At 43.5% G+C, this 10,494-nt stretch overlaps 1 protein-coding gene across 1 annotated transcript; it reads left to right on the top strand.

The window, feature by feature from the left end:
* The first annotated feature begins 8,093 nt into the window (after positions 1-8,093).
* Positions 8,094-8,735, top strand: LOC131224885 (uncharacterized). The gene has a single exon (XM_058220332.1). The coding sequence runs from the start codon at positions 8,094-8,096 to the stop codon at positions 8,733-8,735; it is 642 nt and encodes a 213-aa protein (XP_058076315.1).
* Positions 8,736-10,494: the final 1,759 nt, after the last annotated feature.

Here is a 10,494-nt window from a genome sequence, read left to right as displayed (position 1 = left end):
ACTGGTTCTCTTCTCGGGTCCTACCGTCTTCTCAATGACAAGAAGGTGAAACTTTACTCTGTCGGGCCTTTCGTTTACACGTCGGGTCCTACATCGATCGACGGTGGTTATTAGAGAGAGAGGGAGAGGAATTGGTAACGAGGTGGGCTGTGACGGTTGCACCGTTGGATTCTTGATTTTTCATTTGGTGGTTAGTGTTGTTATTTATGGAATTATAATAAATTTCTCTTATTTGTTGTTAAGTAATTATAAGTGATTAAACTTTTTAATTTGTTTATTTGTTTATTAAGGATTTTGGTTTTCCATGGAGCATGGATTTGTGTTGGACGTTTTCCTGACCTTATGTTTTTAGGGTTACACCCAATCCATGGTTTGGCTCAGTAGTCAAATGGTCTAGAATGAGCTGTACACTAGCCGAATTGAGTCGAGCTTGGCCCAGCTTGGGTTGGCTTGGCCAGCAGCCTACCCGCCTTGAACTTGACTCGGCTCAGTTCTACTGCCCAATTCAGCTGGGCTTGGTCAACAGCTCGTATCAGCTTGAGCTGAGCTTAAGTTCCATCTTTCGAGTCGAGTTCAAGTACTTTAAGCCTACGAGCTGAGTTCAAGTTTAGGTTTATATATATATATAATTTATTTAAATATTTAAATATTTACAAAATATTTATATTAAGCAAACATAATCGGAGTCAAGTCGAGCAAGTTAATGGAGCTCGGTTCATGTACAGCTCTATATCAGGATCTTGTACGTGTGTACCTCATGCAGCACATTGAACGCTAGATATCTAACTATGGTGAGATACTAATTCCTCTATTCTTCCCTCTTCGATGGGTGGTCAACAAAATCAGAGCCCAGCTTCAACCCAGATCAGGCCAATAGAAACAAGCCTAGCCCAGCCCATAATTAATTACACAAGGCCCGAGCCAGAGCTCAAGCCTAGCCACACAATCTTTTGCAAGATCTGGGCTGTTCATTGAATGTGGCCCACCATGCATGATATATGATGAAACTGCCTTTGAAACCGTTAACTGGGCTGATACTTCGTACCCAATATTCTTTTGCAAGATCCGGGCTGTTCATTGAATGTGGCCTACCAAGTCTTAACATTTCAGTCTAAGGCCGATACGAAGCTGGTCTTGCCTGAAAGGCCAATGGGCCAAAAGTCTCAGGTGGGCCAATAGCACGTGACTTTTTGCACGTGAGTTTTCATCAGTCACGTTACAAATGGGAGATCACAAGGGTTTAGGATTCCACGTGGAGAATTTTTCCTGCATTGGTCCATTTCTGTTGAGGCCCACCTTATCAACCGTTTGGATCACTTAACCATGGGCCGTACAAACTGGAAACCCATGCATAGTGTGAAAGCTATGGGAGGCATTATCACTTGATAATGCCATCCGCTCCGTTCGTTAGCAATATGATATTCTTGATATGGAAGGACTTCAAAGTCCCCATGGTGTTATTACGGGAACACCTCCATATGATTGTCTAAAGAGTACGGACTTGCCTGTGCGACACATGATGGTCGGAAGCTATGTGGGGCCCACATAAATGCTCCTGACAAATCCACTCCGTCCATCAATTTGCGTCCAAAAATCAGACAGATCCAAAACTCAGGTGGGCCACACCACATGAAACAGTTACTACGGAAACGTCTACTGTTGAAACCTTCATGGAGCCGAACATGATTTTTATATGCCATCCAAACTGTTCATGGAGTTACCACTGCTCAGATAAACTGTAGTTACAAATATCATCCTGTTATAGTACTTTTTGTGGCCTTCACAAAGTTTCCATTGATAGGCATTCAATCCCCACTGTTTCTTGAAGTGTGGCCCACCTGAGTTTTGGGTTCTTGTACTATTGTCGCCTTACGAAACTGATGGATAGAGTGGATTCTTCACCAGCATACATGTGGACCCCACATAGATTCCCCAGCAGTTCTCATTCAAATTCCATGTGTCTCCAATCATTTGAATTAGTGTTTTGAAAACTAAGGAAATCTGACCACATTTCCCACAAAATCGGACATGGGGCATCCATCTCGTGATCTGAAACCTCTATGCAGTGGGATCAATGGGATTTTGTACTTGTACAAAAAAAATATAAATAAATAAATAAATAAATACAAGATTAGTATATCACCGGATTTACCACAACTAAATCTAACGGTCAAGATGCCACCACATGTTAGAACCACCAAATGGAAAATGAGGAGAAGACACTCGATAAGCCAGCAGAAGGAGATCATGAGGATCAGGAGGCGGCATTATGTAGACCGAGAAACCATGAGTTCTACTAAGGTACATACAACAGAAATCCTAGAGATAGTCATTCTCCTAGTGACACGTGGCTTAAGAATGTAAGTTATGCATTGCTTTAGAAAAAAGAGTAATGAATATAATTCAAGAATATAAGTTATGAATATAACTTAAGAATATAAGTTATGAATATATGCATTGCTTCTAGAAAAAAGAGTAAACAAGTACTGACATATGGCTAGATATAATTAGTCATAGGCATCCGAAAAGAAAAAGGAAAGCAATCAAGAATTAAAATTATAGCAGGCCAATGCTACTAACTAATTGATCAATTAATTCAGTAAGTATAAGAGGGCAAGAATAAGCCACCAACTATCTAAATCTATAAAAATAGTAAAAAATGAAAAGCTCTAATTCCTCACCAATCTAAATATAGAGAACTTTTATTCAACATAATGCTGCCTACATTTTTCGTCCTACATCGATGCTTATCTTAGTCTAACTTAATTTAGTCTATATATTCTGTCTTGGCACAATGTAGCAGAAACTCCGAACTAATTAGCATAATTTTAGTTTAATTTTTATTCACTTTTGCCTAACGTATTGCTATAATTAGTTTGGATTAGTTTAGCTTTTTATTCATGACTTTGTTGTTGGATCTCGAAACCCTAAGTTCAGATTTAACTTATTCGTTAGGTCGAATTAGTTGCCAAACCACATCCGTCTCACAATTGTCTATCACCCCGCAACCGTTTTGCCCTCTCGGATTGTTGTTGGTAATGTCCTTTCTACTTTATTTATTTACTTACCGATTATACTATATTCCTTATCGATTCAATAAAATTGGCATTTAGCCATATTTCTTGCTTTTGAGTATTGTGTTGTTATTAAACGATACAAACTATCACCGTCATTAAAAAAAGTTCTTGCTTCTAAGGTAAAAAGAACTCATCTAATGTACTAACCATTCCTTTTGTAAATTGCCTGATTCATTATAATCACCAGTTGGGAAGACAAAAAATCTTCTTAAATATAATCTTAATATATTTATTTCGACACCTAAAGTCACAGTGGGTTCTGTTATGGGTAAAAATGGACCAACTAAGATGGCCGGAATAAGAAAGAATGGGAAGCACAAGTAAGAAAGGTTGGATAAGAGCTCGAACCCCGTTGCCCAAACGACCAGCATGATGAGGCATAATGCGCAAAATAGTTACTCCACTCCCTCTGTGAGAAGGAACACGAAGCATAAAAGGGATCGAATCAAACCAAGTTGCCAAGCATGATCTCCACAAATGACTCGGGTTTCGACCATATGCGGATAACCTTTTGAATACCGACTTGATCTCGACTGAAGATCCCAGCCACAGTCAACGATTCTACTTGGGCCACAGGGCCCCAATCGGCTAGACAATAAGGTCAGGCTCAAATGTAGGAGACCGACCATGGACCTCAACCACATTTCTTATAAGGTCGAACTCAGTCGTCAATCCCGATCCTCGAACTTCGAGCACTTGGAGTTGTTGTCATTAAGATGAGATTTTCCCAAGATCCTCGCTGAAGACCTCGGGAGGATAAGGACGACCAATCCAAAAGGAGATCACTTTTATAATATACACCTACCAAGTAGGGAAGTTATCACCTACGTAATTGACTAGCAAACAACTATAAATAGAGACCTACATTAAAATGTATGCACAAAAATCATAACTCGAGTAGACTCAGATCCCCGATTCTAACTTAGGCATTGAATGGTACCCTGCAGCAGTCAGGGTCTCCATTGCTTGTCTTTTGTAGGTATCTGTCAATTTAGCAAGGAAGATCCAGAAAACAACATCAACGGATTTAGCTCCATTGGAGTTGTATTTGGCTCTGACACGCAAGCATAATAGAATATCGACTCTGCAGTAAACATGTGGCGTGTGTCCCAATTGAAACCAACACTGACTTTTGATGTTCAACAACAAGTCCATTACATGATGTTTATGAATTCACTCAATGGCTCATTGTTGCTGACACCTAGTATACTAATGGTCCGAAGCTGAACACAAATCGAGCTAGCTCAGTTAACTCGTAAGGTTTGACTTGGATAAGCTCAACTCAGCTCAACTCGAAGTCAGATTTAAGTCTAGCCGAGTTGATTTATTTTATTTTTTTTAGCTTGAAAGGATTTTGAGCTGAGCTCAACCAGTTTGACTCGGCTTAAAGCTCAGCCTAAACTTGACTGGATTCGGCTCAACTCAAGTTATAACTTGATATTATATATATATATATATATATATATATATATATATATATATGGAAAAGGTACTATGCGCTCAACCTCACGTTAAGCTCCCGTGAGGTTGAGCTGTGTGGGCCCCACCGTGATGCGTGTCGACCATCAACACTGTGCATTTGATGGGTACCCTCTAAATTATGGGATATCTCAAAAATCAGCCATATACGGAACTCAGGTGGGTCATACCATCTAAAATCATGTGAAGACACCGTTAAAATATATAAAAGCACTTCGTGGGGCCCACCTGAGTTTTTAATGCTGCTGAAACTTGGTCTGAACCCTCCTCCAAGTGGGACACACATAATGGATGGGCTAGATTTGCAGACCACATCTCAATGGGCCAAAAAACTGATTATGAATGTTTTAATGGTGCACGGCCCCTCCCCACTTATGTATGTGGTGTGGCGCACAAAACTTATGGATTGACTTGATTTTTGAGACCTAGGCCCACGATGGAATGGTGCATCTGACTGATGGGGTAGATTTTCGAAACGCATCACGGTGGGGCCCACACAGCTGGACCTCATGGGACGGACTCGTGAGGTCGAGCGCGTAGTACCTTTTCCCATATATATATATATAAGTGCTTATATAAAAACTAGGAAGAAAATGCTTGGCTCGAATTGCTGACCAGCCGAGCTGGGTCGAACTGAAAGCTAGAATAGGCGGCTGGCCGAACCGAGCCGCTTTTAGTCTTATTGGTCCGTAACACCAAGTGACACACGTGTACATGGCAAGATAGGTAGTAAGGGTTTGGTGCAGCTCTCGTGGTTGTGAACGTGAGCTCCGCACGTGAAAATTACATTTCACGTGTATGCTTGGGCTTATAATCGAGGCCCGCCTACTCGTCACGTGTGCCACGTTTAATTGGATAGAGACCCTTTGCCGACTCTCTTGACTACCCCATTTTAGTCCTTTGTGCGTGTGAGGCATACGGGCTTGGTATTTTTAGCCATGGCACATGTAGTGTAGGGTCTGTTTGATGAAGGTTCGAGAACTCGCACGGGTATGCCAGGTGGCACGCATGTATTCTCTGTCAGATCGTGACTCAGTCCCGTTTACCAGCACTGTCGGATTTCCTGCCTCTTCAGGCACTCCATTTATCGTGCTTTCAAATCGTGTCCTACACACGTGGCTTTGTATGATGATCCAATCGAATCAGGCTCTCTGTGATCTCAGCCGTCAATTGAACCAACCAAAATTTCTTTTTGGCCGGACTATTAGCTTTTCAATAATACGAGATGAGAGAGTTAATTATCCTCACATTGTGATTTTTTGGACCATTGGAAGCATGTTTCAAATTAGTGGTCCGCATGCCAGCCAACCATTTGCGAGATCCAGCAACTCATGATCAGGTGGGGACCACCATGAAAGTGCCTTTGCCTAAAATCAGGCTGCTCCATTCATTGAAGGGTCCACTCATCTAGATTAATATACATTATCCTAATAATTCTCATAAGAGTGTGGCCCACCTGATGAGTGGACCGCCCTGAATTTTAGGCCAGGGCATGTCAACGGCAGACTGATAGTGGGTCTTACGTTAGGTGGCACACACACATGCGAAACATGATGGTGGGACCCTCCCATTCCTATAAATATAGGATACCTCTAAGGTGAAAGGTACGTAAAAAAAAAAAAAAAAAAAACTTTCCTAAAAACCTCCCATTACATCCATCACACTGACTTAAGCATTAGAGGTTTCCCAGGTCTAGCTAAGGTCTCATTTGTTTCCTACTTGTGCAGGTAAGAGGACGGAAGGAAACGCACCCAGTTTTTTGCATCAACAGATTGGCGCTGTCTGTGGGAAACGATACGAAAAGTCATTTTCCAGGCTCTATCGAAAAGTTTCAAACATGTTCCAATGGCGAGAACTAAAAGAACTGCTCAAAATGAGCCTACTGAGGTCGTTGTCATTGGACCACTGGCAATTGAATGTCCGCCGGGTGCGAATGGAGCTCAAGGGGCCCAGAATCAACCCAATAATCGACAAGGTTCTGCAGCCCATCCAACAACTTCCATTTCGATCAGGCACAATCAACAAAACCGAGGAAACGGTCGGTTAGATAAGGAAGTCCAAGAGCTCAGGACCGATCTGAACTATATGAAGCAGATGCTGGAGTAGATCCATCGCCAGGAAGTTCCGCCTCAACATGATAGTGGCCGGGTGAATGCTCCGCAACAATTTGCCGATCCTCAGCCTGTCGCTCCGCGGTCTATTCCTCAGCAGAATCAACACCAGGGTCCGCCAGAGCCTACACCCGCTCATTTCGTGACTGCCCCGCTGCCTGCCTCTGATCTACGACACGAAATAGATCGGAGAAGGCACAGTAGACATCCGGTTGAGGGTACGGCCGATAGTAACGAACCGTGGAAAGCTGACCTTCAAGATTTCGAGAAGGAAATGCAAGAAGAGATTGCCGATACGAGACAAAATCGGAATTTGAGCCTGGCAAAGCCCGAGGCAAAGGCATCTCCATTTACAGAGGAAGTCATGCGAGCTCGGTTGCCAGAGTGATTCCGTCTACCTCAGATTATGCCCTTCACTGGCAAAACCGACCCGACAGAGCATATCGAATCCTTTCGAACGTATATGGAACTGCACGATGCCTCGGACGTCGTTATGTGCCGAGCTTTCTCTCTCACTTTAGCCGACATAGCTCGACTTTGGTTCAAACAGTTGAAACCAAAGTCTATTAGCTCGTTCACAGAGCTTAGGGATGCCTTTCTCACCAATTTTATTGGAGGGAAGAAGAAACTAAAGTCGTCTGCACATCTGAACAATATAGTTCAAAAGGAAAGAGAGCTACTGAAAGATTATATCAAGCGCTTTAACTTTGAATCGCTCCAGGTCTGAAAGCACTTGGACGAAACAACGCTTAACTTAATTATGCAAGGCATAAGAGACAAGCCGTTTCTGGCCTCCTTGGACAAAAACCCGCCGACCACTTTGGCAGAGTTCATGGCTCAGTCGGATAAATATGCTGATGCCGAAGAAACTCGGATCTTGCGCGAGGCCGCTCAGAACACAAAAAACCCGACCAAAGAGTTAGCAAAAAAGGAAGTTGACTCGGCTGGTGGTAAGAAGCGAAAGGAGGATCGGTCCTGCGACGATCGCAAGATGAATAAGCGGCCTGATAACAAGTTTTCAACATATACTCAGCTCAATAAGTCATGAGAGCAAGTCCTTATGGAGATAAAAAATGAAAGGTTCATGAACTAGCCCAACAAGCTCCACAGCAATCCCAACCGACGGGACAAAGACAAGTACTGTCATTATCATCACGATCACGGGCACAATACGAGTGATTGCTACCATTTGAAGCAAGAAATAAAGAGGCTCATCTGAGAAGGCCATCTCAAAGAGCACGTTGAAAGAACCGGGACAACGAAAGAACATTCGAGCGACAACCGACCTGTGGAGAAAATTTAGACCATTGTCGGAGGTCTTCGTGGCGAAGGCGACTCAAATAATGCTCGAAAAAATCATGTTAGGAGCATCAGTCGACCCAAGTCTGAAATTCTGATACTAGCTCGGCCTTCGAAAGAAAAGAAAATGGAGAAATACTGCATATCGTTCACTAAGGAAGACGCTCGGGGCATTCATCACCCGCACGATGACGCATTGGTCGTCACCCTCATGATCACAAATCGCAGAGTATTTCGCATCCTCATTAACACTGGATCATCTGCAGATGTACTATTCACTCAAGCGTTCGACAAAATGGGGGCCGAACGATCGGCTTTACGGCCGGTTCACACCCCATTGATCGAATTCTCAGGAGGACAGATCCTCCCTGAAGGAGTCATTTCACTGCCCCTCACTACTGGCAACTCTCCGCACCAGGCAACAGTAATGGTCGACTTCCTGATAGTCAACCAACCATCAGTCTACAATGCTATACTCGGCCGACCCTCTCTGTGCCTTCTCCAAGCTGTGGTATCGATGTACCATCTCTCCATGAAATTTTCGACCGAGTCGGGAGTAGGAGTCGTAAAAGGTGACCAACAGGACTCACGGCGCTGCTATGCGACGGTCGTGAAGGCTCTAACCGAGGTAACCACGATTGAATCGTTGGACCCTCGGGCTAAGACACATGAGCGAGGACAACCAGTAGAAGACCTTACCCAGTGCCCTTGGACGAGACAGACGAGTTCAAAACATTACAGATTGGCTCGTCTCTACAATCGCCCCTGAAGGACAAGCTGATATCCCTACTCCGATGATATGCTGATGTATTTGTATGGAGCCATGAAGATATGCCCGGGATCAATCCATCGGTGATGATTTATTGCCTCAACATCGATCCGACCTATCGACCGATCCGACAGAAGCAACGACCGCTCGGCCCCGAAAGGTACACCATCATTAAAGAAGAGGTCAGTAAGCTCCTCAAGGCTAAATTCATCGAGGAGATATATTATCCGGAATGGGTAACTAATGTCATACTCGTTAAGAAAGCCAAGGGGAAGTGGCGAGTCAGTATTGACTATACCGACCTAAATAAAGCCTGCCCAAAAAACAACTTCCCTCTTCTAAGGATCGATCAGCTGATGGATAGCACGACAGGACACGAACTTCTTAGTTTTATGGATGCTTATTCTGGATACAATTAAATTATAATGCATCAATAAGATAAATCTAAGACTACCTTTGTCACTGACAAAGGGCTTTACTGTTATCGTGTGATGTCATTTGGTCTAAAAATGCAAGAGCGACCTACCAACGATTGGTAAACAAAATGTTTGTCCGGTAGATCAGCCGAACCATGAAAGTATACATTTATAACTTGCTCGTCAAAAGTATACACGCGGCCGATCGTATTGCTGACCTAGAAGAGATGTTCCTCATCCTTCGAAAATACCAGATGAAGTTGAACCCGAGCAACTGCACGTTCGTGGTAAGCTCGGGTAAGTTCCTTGAATTTCTGGTCAGTCAGCAAGGGATTGAAGAAAATCCGGAAAAAAATCAAAGTATTACTCGACATGGAATCTCCAAAAATGATCAAGGATATACAAAGGTTGACTAGACAAGTAGCCGCACTCAACCGCTTCCTCTCTCGAGCTACCGATAAATGCCTCCCGTTCTTCAAACAACTCAAGGGTCGGCAGACGGTAGAGTGGACGGAAGAGTGTGAAGCAGAGTTTCAGCAGTTGAAATCTTACCTTGAATCTCCACATGTCTTATCGAAACCTGAGCCTAGGGAAGATTTGCTGTTGTACCTAGCAGCTTCCGATGCAGTAGTAAGCTCGGCTCTGATACGCGAGTATGAAGGAAAACAATTACCGGTGTATTATGTCAGCAAAATGCTATTTCCGGCAGAAACAAGATATCCACCTTTGGAGAAGGTAGCCCTAGTCCTAGTTGTCTCCTCACGACGACTTCGGCCATACTTTCAAGCTCACACTATCGTTGTCATGACCGACCTTCCACTGCGTCAGATCCTTCAGAAACCCGAAGCTTCCGGCCGACTGACAAAGTGGGCAATAGAGCTCAGTGAATTCGACATTCAATACAAGCCGAGAGTGTCAATTAAAGGACAAGCTGTGGCCGACTTCATAGTCGAAGTTACACAGTAAATCGACTCGCCTACTGAGCTTACAGATGAGCTAACCAAACAGCTGACTGCTTCTCCTGAGTCATCACCCGACTCAATCTCCTGGAAGCTTTATGTCGATGGCTCATCCAACTCTAAGGCAAGCGGGGCAGGAGTCATCTTGGAAACTCCCGACCAAACCTATATGCAATATGCTTAAAACTTGGATTTCAAGCCTCGAACAACACAGCAGAATACGAAGCCTTATTGTTCGGTCTCTGACTCGCAGCCAGTCTGAGCATCACTCATCTCAACATATTCAGCGACCCACGGTTGGTCGTCAATCAGGTCACTAGCGTATATCAAACATGTAAAAAGTAACTGAAAGCGTACATGAAGAAAACCAATGAGTTGATCGAT

Source organism: Magnolia sinica, chromosome 14 (genome assembly GCF_029962835.1).
Source record: "Magnolia sinica isolate HGM2019 chromosome 14, MsV1, whole genome shotgun sequence".
NCBI lineage: Eukaryota > Viridiplantae > Streptophyta > Magnoliopsida > Magnoliales > Magnoliaceae > Magnolia > Magnolia sinica.
This window is presented reverse-complemented; position numbering and strand designations above follow the sequence as displayed.

Coding starts and splice junctions, on each gene's coding strand:
- LOC131224885 (XM_058220332.1), top strand. CDS start 8,094: ATGGAGAAATACTGCATATCGTTCACTAAGGAAGACGCTCGGGGCATT.